We start from the raw sequence: 21,295 nt of genomic DNA, 5'->3' as shown, positions 1-21,295 counted from the left end.
TCCCCAGTGCAAAGTAATGAACTTCTACAAGAATTATAAGTCATAACATCATAACATACTCATATTTATCTTTAATCATTTCATAGAGTGTATGAAACGCTCTCTGATTATACATTTATATCAGGAAGAACAACATATTTTTATTATTATTTTACCATTTTAATTCTATAATAATAATAATAACAATTACTTTATCCCGTAAGGGGAAATTCAATTTAATATTATACAGATTACACACACACACAGGCCCGAAATACACACATGTCAAATCTCCTGCCATTAATTAGGTAAGGAGAAAAAGCTTATCAAAATCACATCAATAGTCTAATTGTATTTAATCCAATGTTGCATTTACTTGTTTGAAGGCTGACACTCTCACGAAAGCTCCATTTGATCTGAGAGTCCACATTTTATTGATTTTAAAAGGGGCTTACTTGGTAACTAAGCGTAAAGACACACAATGCAGATGTACAGGATCCATTCTTCAGAATATTTATTTACCTGTGCAACTACACACCCAATAGAAAATATACAGACAAGTAGTTTTCCATTACAAAAGCACCATAATACGTAATCTTAAGACCCCTGCACCAAAAATACTTTTTTCCAATGTGTTTCATGAGTTCCATGGATATGACAAAGTAGAAAATACAGTGCATGTGTGTGTATGAATAAAACACTGTGCAGTGAAATACTGGTTAAAAAAAAACATTGAAAAAAGGACTTAACACTCACAATTTCAGAATTTATTGTCTAATGTTCGGAGTGTTACCAGAGACTTTGGGTCAAGACCTGCCAAATGTGCACAGTACTGGAGCGGTCATATGACCCTTGAACGCCCTAAACTGTTTTCCCTCTTGCCCTAAAACAATTGCACCTGTCTGCTACAAACAAAACAATGATTACCGATTAATTTTGCACGATATAGGTGTTGCAATATTTCCAGTATCCAATAAAAAGTATGTAGGAATTCACGGTGATGTAACAATCCCCAGGGCCAATTGGATCAGGCTTATTCTGGTGTTTTCGCAGCATAATAATGTTGCAATCAAAGGGGTAACAACAATGCTCCTGTTGTGTAAGAGATTAGCTGCTGTGTTGTGGTTACGGATGGAGGCTTTGTGTTCTACCAAGAATAATGACCAAGAACTGGATACACAACGAGGATGTGGTACGACACTGTCACCCCCAAAAACATCCATTATAAAAGAAAACTTTTAATGTGTTTAAAATGTTTTCTTTTTAGAAGGTTGACTTCTATAACTCCCCTAATTTTCTGCCAGGAGGAAATGTATCCTGTCTCACAAATATACAGATATATGTAAACGTTTACACCAGATTTATCCGACTTTACTGTAAAAAGTAATCACAGACTGTGCTGTGCATGCAAAACGCAGGTTTATAATATGAAACATCAATGCTACCAGTACACCGCACGGGAAATCAATACTACGCAGACCACGACCGAAGCCTTAGACGCTTTTACTGAAGCATTAGGAGTTTGGAGGATTGCAGATTACTTCCTCTGGTCACAAGAATTGGTTACGTTGTTGGTCCTGAACGTGTCTTCTGACATCTTCATCGCTGTCCTTAATATTGCTGTTGGCCCTCGATCAGGTCCACTTTGTCTGAAAGTTCATCAAGTGAACGGATGAGTCAAGGGAATAGAATTAAAAGGTGTAGTTGTAATGATTACCACTTCATTATCACATTTCTAAAAAGGCACCACTACAAATCAACAGACATTAAAAGGACGAATAGGTGAAGACGCAACGATTGAAGCCAGCAAGTACAAATGTCTAACATTCTTAAAGGCACAACGACCATATTTTTCTCACATATCAATCACAATTGTAAACAGTGTGCGAAGGAGAGGTATCGCAGGTCCTTCCTTCCTGCTGCTGTCAGACTTTACAATCAGCACTGCTCCCAATAGACTACTGACCTCATCCTGTACTATGGGCACTTCGGTTTGTGCACTATTTGGTCACATATACTCATATTAATTTATTATTACAAAACAAATGAAACAAGAACAACTGCACTATATCCTGTGAATATGTATATATGTCTATTTCTATTTCTTCCTTCATTCATCTTCAACCGCTTATCCCGGGGTCGGGGTCTATCGCAGGACACATAGAGACGAACAGAGACAGACAACCATTCACACCTACGGGTGATTTAGAGTCATCAATGAACCGAACACCTGCACGTCTTTGGACTGTGGGAGGAAACCGGAGTACCCGGAGAAAACCCACGCAGACACGGGGAGAACATGCAAACTCCACACAGAAGGGCCCCAGCCGGGATTCAAATCTGTAACCTTCTCGCTGTGAGGCGTCAGTGCTAACCACTACACCACCGTGCAGCCCTTTATGTCTATTTCTTCCCTTTTTAAAATGTAACTTTATTGCTTATTTTTGCTGTTTTTTACCTTATTTTGTCATATTCTGTTGCTGCTGTGACAAAAGAATTTCCCCGTCTGAGGGACATTAAAGGTTTTCTGATTCTGATTCTGAAAATCTCGTATCAAATGAAAAACAGTGCGTCCTTTTAAGACTTGCGGGCAAAAGGATATGTTTTCTGCTCAGCTCCTGAATGGTTGACTGCACTTTTTTCTGGAACAAAATCTGAGCTTCACACATGCAGGCATCTTGAGTTAGTTCACTTCTCATTTCCTCTGAAAGAAGGACAAAAACATGGAAAAGGTTAAAGAAGGTGAGTTGTTTTTCCACTGTTTAGTGTAGTTTCTGTAATACTCCATTTGGCTGCTCAGGGCATCAAAGCTCATCTTACGTTCCTCCCCCAAACACTCGATGTTGATGTTCGACATGAGAACATTTTGGACAAAATCAGATAAAAGTCAGGCGTTGTTGTTAATGGCAACAAAGCATAATAGATATTGATTGAACAATAAAGCAGAGATCAGATACAATCATATTTTTCTTTTGTGAGTGAGATTAGGAAATCCATCGCTTCAGCTGGTGAATCACAACCTGGGAGATCTCGGTTACTGAGGTCAGGCGTGGATAGAGTCAAAGGGGACACAGGTTAATAATCGTTGAAGCAATAAACTCACATATACACACAAGACCAAATCACTGAAAGAGATACAATCATGACAGACGACAGGCAAATCAATTAAAACCATGTGTTTTGGGCCGAAGTTCTTGTGGGCTCCCATCACAAGCCTCTCATTCCTTAAACCAGCAGCACAGAAAAGCTCCTATAAACAGTGCCGTTAATGACCGGATCAGTAAGAGTGTTGCTTGTCCTTGGACAGTAGCTTCGGTTGCAGTCAACTGCAGACTTCTCCACAGCTAAAGAATGCAAAAAGACATATATGAAAGGCATAATAACTTTGATAATTATTAAAACCCAAATGTATGCTAACTCTAAAGCCCCCTATCAGCGCCATAGGCTTGACCAAGTTCCAACCTGCAGCAGTCCACTGACAACTACATGTATGTAGACAGTTAGTAAGAGCTTCTATATGACTCTATGTAACAGTACAGCCTGCGTACAGAACAGTGGTTCTAAATCTTTTTCGAACCCCTAAATTGATACATGTACGGTCACACGGCCATTGGATAAGATTTCACATCAGGGACGTCCATCTATATATATTTTTCTTGTTGGTTGCCAGTTGTCTACCTGAAAGTGATTGTTGTTTGAGCAACGTCACAGTGATAAGATGGTCTATAGTTGTCAACTACAGTTAAGGAGATATCTTTGGAGACAGGTGAAACCTATGGTGAGAATAGTCACTCTTATGACTCTTGCTCACATGGGGCTCACTTCTTAAATAGTGACATAAACTATTCCCCATTTTTCTAGAGGCCCCCCTGGATCTCCCTCAAGGACCATGGAGGTCCAAGAACCACTGGTATAGACCACATGGAATATGTAGAAGAACGACTTTTCACCATTTCAGTTACGCTAAACCAATTTGTTTTTCAGTTCTATCACAAAGTACTAAAGCAGTGCGGTTGCAATCAAGGGTTAAATCTAGACCCAACTAAAAACCCTGCAGGTGATATTGAAAAGGGCATTTGTGTCACCATGACAAAGAAACAGACAACATATGCCCCTTTAGGGACAAAGGTTCAACACATGCACAATTTGGGACAACCTCTTCTAGTTAATGGCAAACCCTAACCTGGTCCGGTATTGCTTCACACTTTAGAGACCTAGCTGGGTTTGTTTAGATAGATAAAGTCCATTCTTTGCTGCTACAGTATTGGCTGCCTTCAATAGAAGGAGAGCTTTGCAGTTTCTCTACTCGTGGGTTGTCATGTTATACTAAAACTGGTACAGCCAATGGTGAAGCCAGTATATCCCCCTATGCAGATTAATCTCTTCATCATGAAAGAAGTAAGAAGTACCATCAGTGCTATAGCCTCCTGCACTCCATTTTCCATGTTGCAAGGTGGATGCTATCGCAGAAGTAGCAGAAAGTGCACCGCCATGAGACCAGGGTAAGAGATGTACCACAGGGTCCTTGTTTACTGCCAGGCCAGCTTCCACAAAATACTAATTTCAGTACGACTCTGCATGGGAAAATGGTCAAGCCTATAGACAATTAAGGGGGCAAAGCCTAGGTGACATATGACATGATGTAAAGGAGATATTGGACGGTGGATTTATGGTAAGCCTAGACAGATAACATTTGAAAAACACTCTCACCTTAAATTGTCGTGTATAGATAGGATGGTTTGAGATTGGCTTCATGGTGCAACCATTCTGTGATAAAGCCTCTTCGAGATTCATAAGGAAAGCGTATTCAAGGAGCCCCTGGTCAGCTGTTGATACTTGGTTGCTCATGGTTTCACTGAGGATTTCAAACCATCTCCACGTACACCTTTCAGTGCGTTTGTGCCAGTCCGGAACATTTCACAAGACGTACAAGACAGCTCACAAGGCAATAACACAATACAGTTCTGTGACAAATTCCTAAAGCTTGAACTGATTCGAAACATCGGAAAGCTTGAAGGGTTTCAGTACATAGACAGTCTTATACATGTTGAAAAATATCCTTACGTGAGCATGTTTTCTGGTCTGCATTCAACACATATCCGACTCGACACTTGCAGTCGTAAGAGTCCCCGTTGTTGATACACAGATGCTGGCAGTCATGTCCCTGAGCACATGCATTTGAACCTGGAAAGAAACACTCCTGCATCAAACCGACTTGATCTGAGTAATTCAAGGTCAAGAAGCTCTTGGTAATCATTAGACTCCCTTCCCCAAACATGACTGTACAACAATACAAGTGCCTCAACAGCTCTTGTTGCAGAAGTCTTTGGAGCTAATATGGAATAACACAAGCCACCTTGAAGTGCTGCACCAATCTTTAGTTGAAAGGAAGAAGTTTCTCACGTGAGCATGTTTTCTGATCCATGTTCAAAACGTATCCCACTCGACACTTGCAGATGTAGGAGTTCCCATTGTTGACACAAATGTGCTGGCAGTCATGTCCCTGGGCACATGCGTCCAAACCTGAACCTGAAAAGGAAAGCTCACACCTCAGCAACCTAGTCTAATGACATCAAGAACAATCACTTAGCTGTTTGCAGAGCCTTTAGTCACGGTTCCCTTTAAAAGAAGGAGATGATTCAGTGATGTGACCAATACATCTCAACATGCCCAGTCTCTATCTCCTGCTTATGCACGGTGGATCGATGTGGTGTGTCTACAACACAGTTGGACCTTGTTGGACCTTTTGGTGGTCTGGTAAACCATGCTTTGAAGCTCCAAAATGTCGTGCTTTATGAAATATCTGAGATGCTGGATCACACCACAGACAAACATGCACCTTAAAACAAATCAGGTTCTTACTTGAGCATGTTTTCCGGTCTGCATTCAATACATATCCCACATGACACTTGCAGATATACGAGTCATCGCTGTTATTGCCGTTGACACAAATCTGCTGGCAATCATGTTCCTGGGCACATGCATCCGATCCTGAAAAGAGACACTTCCACATCTGACTGGGCCTGACACCATCAGTCAAGAAGCTCTTGACTTGAGAACCCCCTCGATTGGACACATTTCCTTTTAACAGTTCATGAAATCTATGATCACTCCATCCCTCTCAGTTCATCAGTCCGAGCTTGTTCACTATGAGCTAAATGTCCTGACTTACTAAAGATATGAAGAGCATCGGACAGTGTACACAATGGAAAGGTCCAGATTCTTTCCTGACTAGGCCTAACGCCAGCAAGTGAAATTTCTGCATAAAATCCTCCCAGGGTCTTTTTCGGCAGCCATAGAGACACATTTTTTGGTGTGACAACTATTAACGGAGAAATCCGGTACAGTCGCTAACAGCCGAATGCAGCTAACACTGATTAGCATGGAGCAGCACGATAAAGGCGTTAAAGCGGCTTTTTTAACCACTAATACTGCTCAAAATAACAATGAATCTCTGCAGCAGCATGAGAAGAGTCCCTACACACACAACAAAGCGCCAATGGGCTCCTTCCTTTTGGATTGACTTTGGTAATTGACATGAATGGACTTTACTATGAGAGGAGCTGGTACAGGGGCCAGTAGGTAAGTCTTTCAAAACACTCTTGTTGTTGATGCTTCAATTAATGTGTAAGGACTCTTCTCATGCTACTGCAGAGGTTTGGTGTTATCATGAGCTGTATTAGTGGTGCTGCCTCGAGCTAATCAGTGTTTGCTGCATTACATTACATTATTACTGTCAGCGACTATCCGGGATTTCTCCGTTAATAGTTGTTACACGAAAATAATTGTCTGTATGGCTTATTTGATGAGTGTTTTTGCAGACGACGACGAAGACCCTGGGATGATTTTACGCCAGCATTTCACTTTAAGAGCCACTCGATTGGACAAATTTCCTTTCAACAGTTAACATCACCCATGTCATGTACAGTACTTCATTCCTCTCAGTTCATCCGTTTGAGCTTGTTCCCAATAAGCTAGTAAATGCCATTACTTATAAAAGACGATATGGAGTGCACCTGACTGTGTACAAAATGGAAAACATAGTGATACTGTAGGGAAATCTAATACACTATACCTAAGAAATGACATAAAATCTCTTAGGAAGGACCGGGTTCTTACGTGAGCATGTTTTCTGGTCTGCATTCAACACATATCCCATTCGGCACTTGCAGACAAACGAGTCATCAGTGCTGACACAAATATGTTGGCAGTCATGTCCCTGGGCACATGTGTCTGAACCTGAAAGTGAAAAGAGACCCTTCCACATCTGATGGGCTCAATTTGCATCAATCAAAATAAGAAATAAGACCTACGATGGGTTCAAATAATGACTCTGAGATCCTCATCAACTCTAAAAGTAATGTCCTAACGTGAGCATGTTCTTTCAGATGTATGAGTCATCACTGTTTATACAAATGTGCTTCAATCACATCAATGGGCACGCATTCATTAGTAACTTAACATCACAGTGCCTCACCAGCTCTTGCTTTATCAACTTCGGTCAGTGTTTTTGGGAAACACCATTGTCGCAAGATATTAATATCCTCTATTTAATTGCTTTTGTAGCATTTCATCAAGTACATCTAATATTGGAATTTAGTGGGGCACCAACATAAACGTCAAAAGACAGTGTACAGATTAAACTTAGGTTCTTACGTGAGCATGTTTCCTGGTCTGCATTCAACACATATCCCTCACGACACATACAAGAGTAAGAATTGCCATTTTCCACACACATGTGTTGGCAGTTATGCTGGGAACATGCATCTGAACCTGAAAAGAGACACTTCCACAGCTAACATCCAGAGCAAACTTCCTTGGTTATGCTTATGATTGGCTGAAACTGATTTCAATAAACTATAAAGGCATTTAATCAAGTTTATCAAATCGTAGGCAGTGCACTTGGACATGCATATCAAGTCAAAAAGATCCGGGTTCTTACGTGAGCATGTTTTCTGGTCTGCATTCAACACATATCCCATTTGACACTTGCATATGTAAGAGTCATCACTGCTGATGCAAACATGGTGGCAGTCGTGTCCCTGGGCACATTTATCTGAACCTGAAAAGAGACACTCACACTTGTAAGTGATTTAACTGAATTATAGCCATCAAGAAGCACTTAGCCTGTCCTGGAGCTTTTAAAATGGCACCAATAAATGTACACTTGGGTCATGACTATGTGGTCCACAGGTGTAGGTGCATCAGTTCCAGTCTCCCCAATTCCTGCTCATTCAAAATAAATTCAAAATTAACTTTCTTATCATTTAGAGCGGTTTCCCCCCACAGTCAAAAGACGTGCATGTGTTAGGTTTATTGATGACTCTGAAATCACCCGTAGGTGTGAATGGTTGTCTGTCTCTGTTCGTCTCTATGTGTCCTGCGATAGACTGGCGTCCTGTCCAGGGTGTACCCCGCCTCACGCCCGATGTCAGCTGGGATTGGCTCCAGCCCCCCCCCCCCCCCCCCCCGCGACCCCGACCCCGGGATAAGCGGTTGAAGATGAATGAATGAATGAATGATCATTTAGAGCAACTTCCAAGTGCTGATGTATGTGCGTCCGCAGCACAGTGCTTTCACCAACTCTTGCTGTCCAAATTAAACTTGAGGCATACAGTAATGCTTCAAGCATTTTTAACGACTAAATAACAGACAGGAAACCGGTGGATTGCTTACTCCAAGTAGGGAATGAGTCCTGACCCCAAGTGAAGGAGTTCAAGTCGGGATCAGGTTCACGAGTGAGGGGACGATGGAGCGTGAGTTTGGCCGGAGAATCGGAGCAGCGGGGGCGGTGTTGCAGTCGCTCTACCGCACCGTTGTGATGAAAAGAGAGCTGAGCTGGAAGGCAAAGCTCTGGATCTACCAGTCAATCTATGTTCCTACCCTCACCTATGGTTATGAAAGCTGGGTCAGGACCCAAAGAACAAGGTCACGGGTACAAGCGGTCGAAATGGGTTTTCTCAGGTGGGGGGCTGGAGTCTCCCTTAGAGATAGGGTGAGAACTCGGAGTAGAGCCGCTGCTCCTTTGCGTTGAAAGGAGTCAGTTGAGGTGGTTCGGGCACCTAGTAAGGATGAACCCTGGGCGCCTCCCTAGGGAGGTGTTTCCGGCACATCCAGCTGGGAGGAGGCCTCGGGGAAGACCCAGGACCAGGTGGAGAGATTAGATCTCAACACTGGCCTGGGAACGCCTCAGGATCCCCCAGTTAGAGCTGGTTAATGTGGCCCGGGAAAGGGAAGTTTGGGGTCCCCTGCTAAAGCTGCTGCCCCTGCGACCCGACCCCGGATAAGCGGATAAAGATGAGATGAGAAAAATAACAGACTTCGAGGGGGAACCAAAACCCTGCACACTGACATGAATATAAAATACAGTATATAGGTAGAACCTGACGTGAGCATGTTTTCTGGTCTGCATTCAACACATATCCTTCGGGACATTTGCAAAGGTAAGAATCCCCATTTTTGACACAAATATGCTGGCAGTCATGTCCCTGGTCACATGTGTCCAAACCTGAAAACAAACACTTCCACAGCTAACACTTGAACTGAAAGCATTGATCTAAAAACATGATGGGGCACAAAATATCTTTTTCTGCACTGAGACATACGTATCGTAAGGACCGGGTTCTTACGTGAGCATGTTTTCTGGTCTGCATTCAACACATATCCCATTCCGCACTTGCAGACAAACGAGTCATCAGTGCTGACACAGGTGTGTTGGCAGTCATGTCCCTGGGCACATGTAGTTGACCCTGAAAACAGATGCTCCCACATGTAACACACTCAATCCAATCACATCAGCCAAGCACATCACAGCCGAGACTTAAATGAGCCATCAATTCTTTTACAATGTAGAAGTCATGACTATTGGCTCAAACTCTCTGGCCTCAAGTTTCATTTATAAACATACAGTAACTAGATTTCTGGAAAGTCTGTGCCAATGAACAAACATAAAGTCTACCTGAAAAGTTCAGGTTCTTACGTGAGCATGTTTTCTGGTCGGCATTCAACACATATCCCATTCGACACTTGCAGACAAACGAGTCATCATCGCTGACACAGATGTGTTGGCAGTCATGTCCCTGGGCACATGTATCTGAACCTGAAAATAAAGACTTCCACATCTGATGGGCTCACTTTACAAAGTCAGCAATATAACCTACGATGGGTCAAAGTAATGGACTCTTGAGACATTCGGGTTCTTACGTGAGCATGTTTTCTTGTCTGGATTCAAAATATATCCCCCTCGACACTTGCATGTGTACGAGTCATCATTGTTTTCACAAATGTGCTGGCAATCATGTCCCTGGGCACATGGATCAGAGCCTGGAAAGAGACATGTCCAGGTGACTTACTTAGCTGACATATCATGACATCAGTCAAGGAGAGCTTGGACTGTTGGAGCCATAGCCATTGTTCCTTATACTATGCGGTTACTCTCTTCTCTTTCTGTATTCCTGAGTCTCAGAGTTATTCAGGTTGAGCTCAACAGTTGACTGTTAAATCGCTAAACACAAACTCTGATATTAGTCTCAAGAGGCATGAAAAAAGTCTGTCTGTAGTGTACAAAATACCTCAACAACCTCACAATGATAGCATGTTTCTATTCAGGAAACCCCACGAGCACTAAAGTAACGATTGTTGTAAACCAGACACTGCTCTAAAGCAGCATATCAAATCTCATGAGCCATGTTTTCTTTCTATGTAAACACAAAAACACTCAAAGGACAAAGGTTCTTACGTGAGCATGTTTTCTGGTCTGCATTCAACACATATCCCATTCGACACTTGCAGACAAACGAGTCATCAGTGCTGACACAGGTGTGTTGACAGTCGTGTCCCTGGTCACATTTATCTGAACCTGAAAATAAACACTTCCACATCTGATGGGCTCCCTTTACGAAGTCAGAAATATAACCTACCATGGGTCAAAGTAATGGACTCTTGAAACATTCGGGTTCTTACGTGAGCATGTTTTCTTGTCTGAATTCAAAATATATCCCCCTCGACACTTGCATGTGTACGAGTCATCATTGTTTTCACAAATGTGCTGGCAATCATGTCCCTGGGCACATGGATCAGAGCCTGGAAAGAGACATGTCCAGGTGACTTACTTAGCTGACATATCATGACATCAGGCAAGGAGAGCTTGGACTGTTGGAGCCATAGCCATTGTTCCTTATACTATGCTGTTACTCGCTTCTCTTTCTGTATTCCTCAGTCTCAGAGTTATTCAGATTGAGCTCAACAGTTGACTGTTAAATCGCTAAACACAAACTCTGATATTAGTCTCAAGAGGCATGAAAAAAGTCTGTCTGTAGTGTCCCAATGATAGCATGTTTCTATTCAGGAAACCCCACAAGCACTAAAGTAACGATTGTTGTAAACCAGACACTGCTCTAAAGCAGCATATCAAATCCCATCAGCCATGTTTTCTTTCTATGTAGACACAAAAACACTCAAAGGACAAAGGTTCTTACGTGAGCATGTTTTCTGGTCTGCATTCAACACATATCCCATTCGGCACTTGCAGACAAACGAGTCATCGGTGCTGACACAGATATGTTGGCAGTCATGTCCCTGGGCACATGTAGTTGACCCTGAAAACAGATGCTCCATCATGTAACACACTCAATCCAATCACATCAGCCAAGCACATCACAGCCGAGACTTAAATGAGCCATCAATTCTTTTACACTGGAGAAGTCATGACTATTGGCTCAAACTCTCTGGCCTCAAGTGCCATTAATAAACATACAGTAACCAGATTTCTGGAAAGCCTGTGCCAAGAAACAAACATAAAGTCTACCTGAAAAGTTCAGGTTCTTACGTGAGCATGTTTTCTGGTCTGCATTCAACACATATCCCATTCGACATTTACAGAGGTACGAATCCTCAGTGTTGACACAAATATGCTGGCAGTCATGTCCTGGGACACATGAATCCAAACCTGAAAAGAAAGAACTTTGACATCTCCAACGAGCCTTTGATTGGCAATAATCTTTTTTACAGTTCATAAAAGCTTAAGCATCTACTGTTCACTCAAGCCAAGTGCCTTTCTGGGTCTTGCTATGTACAGTAAACAGAGGATACATCAGAACTTTAAGCAAAACACAGGAACTGGCCAAAGACGGACAACATATCTACGTAAAACAGTCTGGTTCTTACGTGAGCATGTTTTCTGGTCTGCATTCAGCACATATCCCCCTTTACATTTGCAGACGTACGAGTCATCAGTGCCGACACAGATGTGTTGGCAGTCATGTCCTTGGACGCATGTATCTGAACCTGAAAAGAGACACTTCTTACCACATCTTACCAACTAAGTCTACATACGGCAAAACATCCTGAGTCAGCTCTAAATACATGAGCACATCACACTTTAAACTGGCTTAGAGCGCACTCACACTGTCGTTCTGTACTGGGCCAAAACCGTTTTTTCAGCTAAAGCCTAGAACCTTTAAGCAGTGTGAGTGCACCCGTTCCGCCTACAGCCCGCTTGAAAGAGGTGGGCTTTAGCGGAGCCGTTTGCACATGTACGAGCACAAGCGTGTGCACGTGTACGAGCACGAGCACGAGCCCTACGGCGGTAGAGGTATGTGCGCCTGTGAGGACATAGAAAATAGAAGGACGGACCATGCGCGGACATTTAACAGCAACAACAATGGCGATGAAAGGTTCACGTTGGTGTGATGCGGAGGTGGAGTGTTTACTGCAGATTTGGTCGATGAAAAGATTCAAAAACAGTCAACAAGACGCACAAAAACTCAGAGGTCTACGGAAAGATTTGGAAACAAAGCCACACATACGCGATCAATGTGTGTGATGTGTTACGGCGTGATGTCGTATGGACAGCAAGAAGCATTGGCCGAGGCCCTGGCAGTGTGAGTACAAACGGGGCTGGGGCGCGGGGGGAGAGGGAGGGGGGACAAGTACCCTAAAGCCCGGGTCGCGGTGCGAAAGGACAGTGTGAGTGCACCCTTAAACTAGGCTGGGCCTTCTCTAGTTTGCAGATCGGGGATGATCTTATGGGGGTTGTCCCTATTAGAGCGCACTCACACTGTCCTTCCGTACCGTGCCCCGGGCTTTTGGGTACTTGTCCCCCCTCCCTCTCCCCCCCCTGGCCAGCCCGTTTGTACTCACACTACCTGGGCCTCGCGCAAATGCTTCTTCTCGCCTACCTAGACTCTGTATGTCAGAACAGGCGGCATCGGGGAGGATTAGTTGTTGGCTTCACAGTCATGAGCTATAGACAATTGTGTACAGCTTAATTTGTATTTTTGTGGCACTAAAGAACAATATGACTGGAAGTTGCTGCTGGCTAATTCCAGGTTTGAAAAACACAAGCGTAGTGGGGATCGCTGACCTACTGAACCTTGATATCCAGTCAATCCTGCGACTTGGGGAGGATCTACTAGTCCTCTTTAAAGTGGTCATTTACCTTTAGAATTTGTGCCTCTCATCAGTCCAGGCCTTCATAATTGTCCTGCTCACTTAATTTGTGCTGAATAGCGTCTGTCCTAATTTATTTAGAGCACCCAAAACATTGGTAACAAGAGATGGTATGCAGTGCAGTGTGCAAAGCACCCAACTCACTGATGTCCAATAGGAGCTTCAAATCTTATCAACTTAGAGTCCCAAAGTTCTGTCAGAGGTCTCACATGTTTAAAAAGGTAGTGTCCCGCCGCGGTGAGGTCGGTCCCGTCTTTGGGTTTTTGTCTTGTGAACTTCCTGTTTTATTTGTTTTTTTCCTCCTGGTTGGAGCGACCTTGGTTAATTTCTTAATTTGATCACTTTGCTTTTTGTTATTCCTCCCGTATGGAGCGATTTAGTTTAGAGATTCATTTGTTAACTTTGCTTTTTCCTCCTGGACGGAGCGACTTTAATTTGTACTTTGTTTCATAACCATCGATATTTGTTTGTTCCTCTTGTGCGGAGTGATTTTTTTGTTTGTGGCCTTTTTGCTCTGTGTCACGTTCTTGTCGTCAAGAAAAAAAAAATTCAGTTTTGATCCGCGAACCTCCGCATGAGTCCTCATTCCTGCCTGGGCCTGACAGTTTTAGAGATTTCTCCTCGTAATAAGGATTTTCTTGTCAAATCCCCAAAAAAGGGCGTGAGAAAATATTGTTGTTATTGTTATTCTGCGATACATTATCAATACTTTGACTCCAAATATTGATATTTTTATTAAACAGAGAAATGTTGCCCATCTATTTTTATCATTTTACATTGGAATGATGGCACACATGGACATGGACATGGACACGTTGCAGTCAGTTAAAGAGGCACCAGTTTAAGACTAGAGGCGTTTTGTTATACATCATTTCATCTCTGACATCACAGAGAAGTGAACACATACAGAATTCTTGCTTTTTGCCTCTTAAGGGGTATTTTTTCTTCTTCACTGCAGATATCACAATGTAATGTATTGCGTATCGATTCGCTGTATCATCATACTTATTGTTATCATCAGCAACATATCGTTAAGTAAGTAATAATAGCATATCCTGGGTTACTCCTCGATCCCCACCCCTAATCCCAAATCTATGTCCAAGCGAGATTCAATGAAAATATCACTTTTGTTTGTATGTTTAACCTTTTTCGGTAGCAGTTTTAAGATCGTAAGAAAACACAAAGAGATTTTGAAACACTGAGACATGGGACGAAAACATTAAGACGAAGACAAAGGTTCTTACGTGAGCACGTTTTCTCATCCGCGTTCAAGACGTAGCCCTGGCGACACTTGCAGTAGTGCGAGTTGCCAATGCTGACACAAGTGTGCTGGCAATTGTGTCCCTGGGCGCACGCGTCCAAGCCTGAAAGGAAACACGATTGGATTTTTTCCTAGTAAAATCAATGATTTTGTTTCATATTTCTGTTAGTATGTTGTAAGTATATTATGATTAATTGTGCAGTTGTGTAGTTTTAGCCACATGCATGTTAGTTTGCTTGATCTCTGTGTTTCAACTATAATGATCTTGAAGTGCATTAGTTTGTATTAATTGTGAAGTAAGGTCGATACACAGTCATTTGTCACTTGCAAATGTTGCACTCTGGCTTTTGACTCCTATTCATTTCCAACAGAGCATTCCTTGGAGACCAGGGGTGGGCAATTCTGGTCCTGGAGGGCCACTGTCCTGCATGTTTCAGGTTTCTCTCTGCTCCAACACACCTGAGTCTAATGCTCTGCTCGTTATCAAGCAGCTGATGCTAGACTCAGGTGTGTTAGGGGTAGGGAGAAACCTAAAACATGCAGGACAGTGGCCCCTACAGGACCGGAATCACCCACCCCTGTTGTAGACGATGCAAACACTGTGCCATGATCCATGCATGTCTTTGGTAAAGATGTCATTTTTTGTGGATGGAAGGAAGTTGGTTACAGTTAAACACAGAGGTTGGCTGAACTCACTCCACAGGTTCAAGCTGTAAGTCAGGATGTTAGTCAAGATGAACACCTGGGAGAAGCTTGCATGAATAGCATGGGTAACCTCAGGAGGTACCTTGTTGATTTGGGTGGTACCAAAATTTGAACATTTGAAATCAATTTGACTTGGAAACGTTGAAAGTTACTTAGTAAGAGAGCCATTCTCTTAAGTTAACTTTTTGTAACCGTGCAATAACTGTTTGTATTCCCCCTCAATACCACAGCTGTAACTACATGCTTGGCAGCGGGTGGTTGAAGCTATGGTCCAAGTTCTGATATCACACAAATGCATCACAGCCACGAGCAGTTGGGCTGGCGTTCCTGCAGCCTACAGGGTATGGAGTACCACTGTAAATATTACATTTAGCCGAAACTATGTAAACGTTACACATCATTAGTTGTTTTTTCATATATGTAACCATTATGCACTCTATGAAATGACATGAACCAGTATTTTCTTTTCTTTCTGCGATCACGTTGTCACCGTCAGGTTGCCGGGTAACTGGCGGAGACACCAGGAAGTCACTTCACCCAGCCAAGAAATACTCTCACATGTAACCGCTGTGAAACCACGACTTGGTGTTTTGCTCATTTTTTCTATGCATTAAAACTATTTAATAACTGCAATAACAGGCAACCTGCTTGCATCTGTTTCCAGTATTTATGCTAAGCTGTAAATTAACCGGCTTCTGGATCCAGCTTCATATTGCAAAGACGGACATGGGAGTCATGAGAGTCCTATCGATTTTCTCTTCTAGCCCTCTGCGAGAAATCAAACAAGTGTATTTCCCCAAATGTCAAACTATCAATCTAAATAGGTCTCTTTTTATTTGAATTAGCATGTTTTATGATAACACAATGTTAAAAATGGTGGTTTTCTTATTAACTGAAGTCAAATTTACCGCAAGCTAATTTAGCTTTTGCTGTGCAGGATTGACCGTTAATGTTCTGTCACAGTTTGCAAAGGCCCAAGTTGCAGACCTGGGCAGCTTAGTACGCCTTCAGATAACTGAGCAGGGCACATAGCTTAAGCTGTAGCGCATAGAGCAGCGTGCACCATGTGACAAGTATCGGCAGCATCATATTAGGGTTCAACCATTTTAAAGTGTCCGCGGTTGTAGAATTCGCTCTGACTTGGCCGATCGACCAGTGATCAGAGGTTTGTCTTCTTCTTTAAGTTGGTTAGTATGACTTTTTTGGACATGTTTAATATTAATTACACTTATTATCACTATTGGCACGGCAACAGTTAGTGAACACCGTTTTTGTGGGAAATCCAAACACAACAAGTGACGGTAATCACCTTGCACCTTGGTTACCTTGCTCTTGTTCTTAAGACTAAAGAAGAAGACCAGTGACTTTAGGATGGAGGTTGCTTCTATGGTGCTGCCCATACGATCACAGGTGAAACTTATAGAACGGATGGGACATACCATTGTTTCCTTTATGGTCATTCTCATTTTTTGTTCCGTTATTGCCTTTTCTGGCGTCTAGGCCTAGTAGATAATCCTCACTTCCGCCATCTAATGGAATATCCGCACTCCCGTTATCATCATCCTTACCACACAAGGTTTCCCTAAATTTGGAAGTGAGCTTCTCAATGACACCATAGGTCTCCACATAGAAGACATGGTCGTCATGTGGCTGGCTGGCCATGAGGCGGAGAGACATCATATCAGCTCTGTCTACTCCCACTGCGTAGATCTCGATCCCAGATGCCCGAGCTGCTGCTGATACATCCTCGACCTTGTCCTGGGGCCTCCCGTCCGTCACAATGATGGCTACTTTGGCGATGTTCAGGGAGCTAGTTCTGGCCCCTGCCTCCGCGGTGAAAGCTTTCTCCATGGCAGTCTTGATGGCCATGCCCGTCATAGTGCCTGAAGCAAGGGGCTCAACACGGGCCAGTGCCTGCTTTAGAGCAGACTTTGCAAAATATGTTTTCAGTAGAAACTCAATCTGCACTGTGCTGGCATAATTGACCAGGCCGACCCGTGTGGCGTCTGAGCCAACCTCCAAGGTCTCCACCATCTCTTGCAGGAACTCCTTGGCCTTTTCAAACTCAGCAGGGCGCACACTGCGGGAGCTGTCTATGATGAAGACCAGGTCTATAGGACGATTTCGGCAGTTAGATCTCGTTGCTGTAAGTGAGAAAAGAGAAAAATTAGAGAACACTTTCAGATACCTCAGAGTTATTGGTGTTAATCTGGCACCTGGTGATAATTTATTAAATTGTTGGAAACACCCTATTTGTCTGGCAGCTCTCCTGGTTACTTTGCAAGATAGTGAGCCCCTCTAAGGTGACTGAAACCCTGAGACAGGAGGTTGTCCAGATGAAGGCCAAAGGGATGACCCTCTCAGCCATCAGAGACGTTGGGCGTTCTGTGATTTCAAAAATATTGGAATTTACAAGGAGTTTAAGATTAAGTCCCTCAAAAAGTCCGGTTGTCCACGTAAAACAAGTGCACAAGAAGAAAGGATTATGCAAAGTTTTCAATGGGGAATTGGTTCAACGCTGCAGCTGGAGTTGCTCGGCAGTTCAGTGGTCAGCAGGGCAAGGATCTGTCTCGACAGACAGTGTCTCGCCATTTAAGACTTTTTGGAATGAAAACCTGCTCTGCAGTGACCAAACCTCTGATCAGCAGAAAGAATAAAAAGGCTAGACTTGCCTTTGCTGAGGGGCGCGTTGTGTGAACAAAGGAGAACTGGTTCAGAGTGACTTCATTGACGAGAGTAACTTAAATTTATTTGGGTCTGATGGGCAACATTATGTTCGGCGTAGGACTGGGGAAAGACTGAACCCAAAGTGTGTAAAGAAGTCCGTTAAATTTGGAGGAGGAAGTGTCATGAAGTGTCACATGGCAGGGTGAATGCAAATGTTTATGTGAACCTCCTTCGGCAACATGCAACTGGTTTCCTGTGTGAAAGTTCTGTGTTTTTGGACGCACTCATTCACCCTGTCCTCCTTTAATTTGCAGAATTTGTTGCTTTTAAACTACCTGAGTTCCTCCTTTGGTCCCATCTTAGGTACTATGGCCACTAAAGGTGTCAACAGTAATCATCAATTTGGGGTGTAATAACTTTGTGGGTTATACATCAATTACAGTGCATTACTTGAACGAGGACAGCCTGAAATAATAGGCTCATACTCTAATTAAGATAGACTGGCGTCCTGTCCAGGGTGGACCCCGCCTCACGCCTGATGTCAGCTGGGATCGGCTCGAGCACCCCCGCGACCCCGACCCCGGGATAAGCGGTTGAAGATGAATGAATGATACTCTAATAAAGCTACAGTCACCAAAGTTTGGCCAGGGACTTAAGTTAGCTGTTGAATCCCCCATGTGTTCAGCCTAATGCATGAGAAACTAACTTCATTAGACAAACATCTTAGAGGCACACGTGATTCTTTGAAATCTCGCAGGAAATGTTGCATCAACATCTGTCTTTTTGGATGTGAAATGAGAATGTTAGTTATGGTTAAGTACCTGCGTCAGCTCTGATGGACGCAAGAGAGCCACTCGTGTCCTGAGCAGGCTGCCAGGGTGCAAATGGTGCAGCTTTGTGTTGCAGCTGTGAAAGTGGCTGGTGATGGGAGGACGGATAGCGATAAAACCTGGAATTAGTGCCAGCAGCTTTGCCAAGGGAGGGGGAAAATACAGAGGGGAAGGCATTAGAGCGGTAGTTAGTTTGGTTTAACTTGAGCAAAATGAGCTGCAGCATGATGGGCAAGCATAATGATTATTGGTTCAATCATTGTTTTAATGTGAATACCACAGAAGGGAAAGGAGATGTCAGGTATTTATGTTTAGTTCAGTGACACAAAATCTTGCAATAGAATTGATTTAAATATGCAAAATAGTCCTAACAGTGAAATTAGCCTCGTAGCCTGTTAATAACAGGTGTAAGATTTATCGTTTTGCGCCAAATTTGAAGAAATTAGTGAAACGGATGAAATACAAATGAGAGGGGAAGAAATCATTTAGGTATTTCATAAATAAAGCATGACTTGTGATGATTTAATGCATGAATGAATGCAGGATGTATCATTAAGACCCGTCGCTGAACCATTAACTAATAATCAAGTCACTATAACGCTACGTTAGTTCACTACTTCACACATTCATTGATATTTGTGATGTTTCTCTTTTTCTGTACATCCCTGTGAGGCACTTTGCGATACTTTTCTGTATGAAGGTTGATTTGATTTGATTTGATATGTGACCTAATGAGCTGGGTTCATCTCACAGGAAAGCACATTTCAGGACCAATGGAGTGGAGCGCAGAAAGATGCACTAGAACCAAAATCACCTAGCAGGTACCCACTGACAAATTAGACACGTTTAAGCCCCACTGCTTCCAACAACACGATCACTTTATCAACGAAAAAACAAGAAAAAGAAATGAAAACTACCATTGTTCAATCCACTGTTTTGAATGTGTCAAAAAAACAGTTGGGTCTGTTCTCGTAAAAATGTGTTTTTGTTTAGTTTTTTTAGATCAGAGAGGCAAACGCATGGTCCTGAAATCCACTTTAATCAGATGAATCCAGCTCATGTGGTCACATCCATAACTGTATGACTGTGTGAATTAACTGATTCTGGTTCTATTCAGTATGAACCAAGCACGTAAAGTCATAGTGACTTGGTTAATCTACAGGAATCATTAACCCTTATTATAAAGTATAAAGTGTAACCTGAGAGGGTTATTGCATGCATGCGCAGTAGATGGATGTTATTGACGACGCACATACAATAGGAACACAAATAAGAGCACCAACCAACCTCCATTGTCATCTGTCCGTCTGCTCTGCGCCAGGTAGTTGTTGGGACCATCTCGGGCATTCTGCTGCTGCTGCTGCTGGAAACCTCGGGCTAGGTAACCACCCAGCCGGACCTCTTGGAAAGTTTCAGCACTCTGTACTTCATCAGAGGCTTGTTCAATAGATCTGATATCTTCCACACGCTGAGAGACCCTCGGAGGGACTCGTGAGGATCCTCGTGGGATTAAAGGACTAACTGAGTGGATCTGCCGGTTGCGTGACCCCGCAGTTCCCAGAGTTCCCGATGCCAGGGTGCCAACGACACAGAGCAGTCCCCACGTTAATGAGGTCATGTTGCCTGCACACAGTTGTGTCCTGACAGCCTCTGGTCTGGATGCACTTTGGTCCACTTCCACAGCTTCCACTGCAGCTATTTATATGATCCCATCCACTGCCCACAAGGCGTGGGGAACAAGAGGCCCAATCCAGAGACATTTGGGGGAAGTGAAGGAAGGAGTGCACAAGGGAGGGTGGGCTCAGAGCAACACTTTGCCACTGCTCCATAGTTCTGCACTAGTCAGTATTTATATTATACTGTTGATGCAGGTACACCTACAGTTTTAAGATACGACACTTGTACCTTACTTGAATATTTCCCTTTTATGAGACTTGATATACGTACATACAGTGTATACAATATATATTTGGCAGCTGTTTAAGGATCAAAATTGTCCAATAATCTAAGTATTACTGTTACTTCTAACACTTAAAGCAGCTTTTGTTGCTAAACTGTGCTTTTACTTCAGTAGATCTGATAGTGTGCTGTTACTGTAGTCAAGTAAAAGATCGTATTTCTACCACAGGCCATAATATATAATGTGTTTTTCCTGAGATGGTCTGCATTTTTGCACAGTGTCTTATTTTATAAGATGATCAGAATAAATTATTAGTTTTATTTAAACTGAATGTTTAAGCTCCATAAAGCTCCAAACGTCCACCTTCAGCCCATCTTGCCTCATATTTTGTGATACGTTTTACAATTCTGACCTCTGCTGACGTAATAAGCAATAACCATGCTTAACCATACCATCCAAACTCAAGGTCCAACCGGGTGCTTTATAATAATAATAATAACCATT

The 21,295-nt window shown here is 42.9% G+C and overlaps 1 protein-coding gene across 9 annotated transcripts; it reads right to left on the bottom strand.

Annotated features, from left to right (window-relative positions):
* Positions 1 to 476: 476 nt before the first annotated feature.
* LOC310954505 (uncharacterized protein) lies at positions 477 to 20,551 on the bottom strand. 9 transcript variants are annotated; one of them, XM_083923982.1, is made up of 20 exons: positions 20,179 to 20,551; positions 16,834 to 17,538; positions 14,673 to 14,792; positions 12,145 to 12,264; positions 11,786 to 11,926; positions 11,457 to 11,576; positions 10,942 to 11,061; positions 10,718 to 10,837; positions 10,183 to 10,302; positions 9,938 to 10,078; positions 9,609 to 9,728; positions 9,368 to 9,487; positions 7,922 to 8,041; positions 7,636 to 7,752; positions 7,099 to 7,218; positions 5,842 to 5,970; positions 5,383 to 5,508; positions 5,044 to 5,163; positions 2,584 to 2,683; positions 477 to 1,645 (listed from the first exon to the last, which is right to left on the bottom strand). In XM_083923982.1, exons 1-20 carry the CDS (start codon positions 20,507 to 20,509, stop codon positions 1,591 to 1,593), a joined length of 3,165 nt encoding a protein of 1,054 aa, XP_083780108.1. In that variant the 5' UTR covers positions 20,510 to 20,551; the 3' UTR covers positions 477 to 1,590. The 9 variants fall into 9 exon arrangements, with proteins under 9 accessions (XP_083780108.1, XP_083780109.1, XP_083780110.1 ...); XM_083923983.1 differs by having other exon boundaries at positions 9,959 to 10,078; XM_083923984.1 differs by having other exon boundaries at positions 11,807 to 11,926.
* Positions 20,552 to 21,295: the final 744 nt, after the last annotated feature.

This window comes from Echiichthys vipera (assembly GCF_963691815.1).
Source record: "Echiichthys vipera genome assembly, chromosome: 12".
Lineage (NCBI taxonomy): Eukaryota > Metazoa > Chordata > Actinopteri > Perciformes > Trachinidae > Echiichthys > Echiichthys vipera.
This window is presented reverse-complemented; position numbering and strand designations above follow the sequence as displayed.

Coding starts and splice junctions, on each gene's coding strand:
- LOC310954505 (XM_083923982.1), bottom strand. CDS start 20,509: ATGACCTCATTAACGTGGGGACTGCTCTGTGTCGTTGGCACCCTGGCA. Junction 11,577..11,785: donor TAAGAACCTGAACTTTTCAG/GTAGACTTTATG, acceptor ATCTGTTTTCAG/GGTCAACTACATGTGCCCAG. Junction 7,753..7,921: donor AGACCAGAAAACATGCTCAC/GTAAGAACCCGG, acceptor GTCTCTTTTCAG/GTTCAGATGCATGTTCCCAG.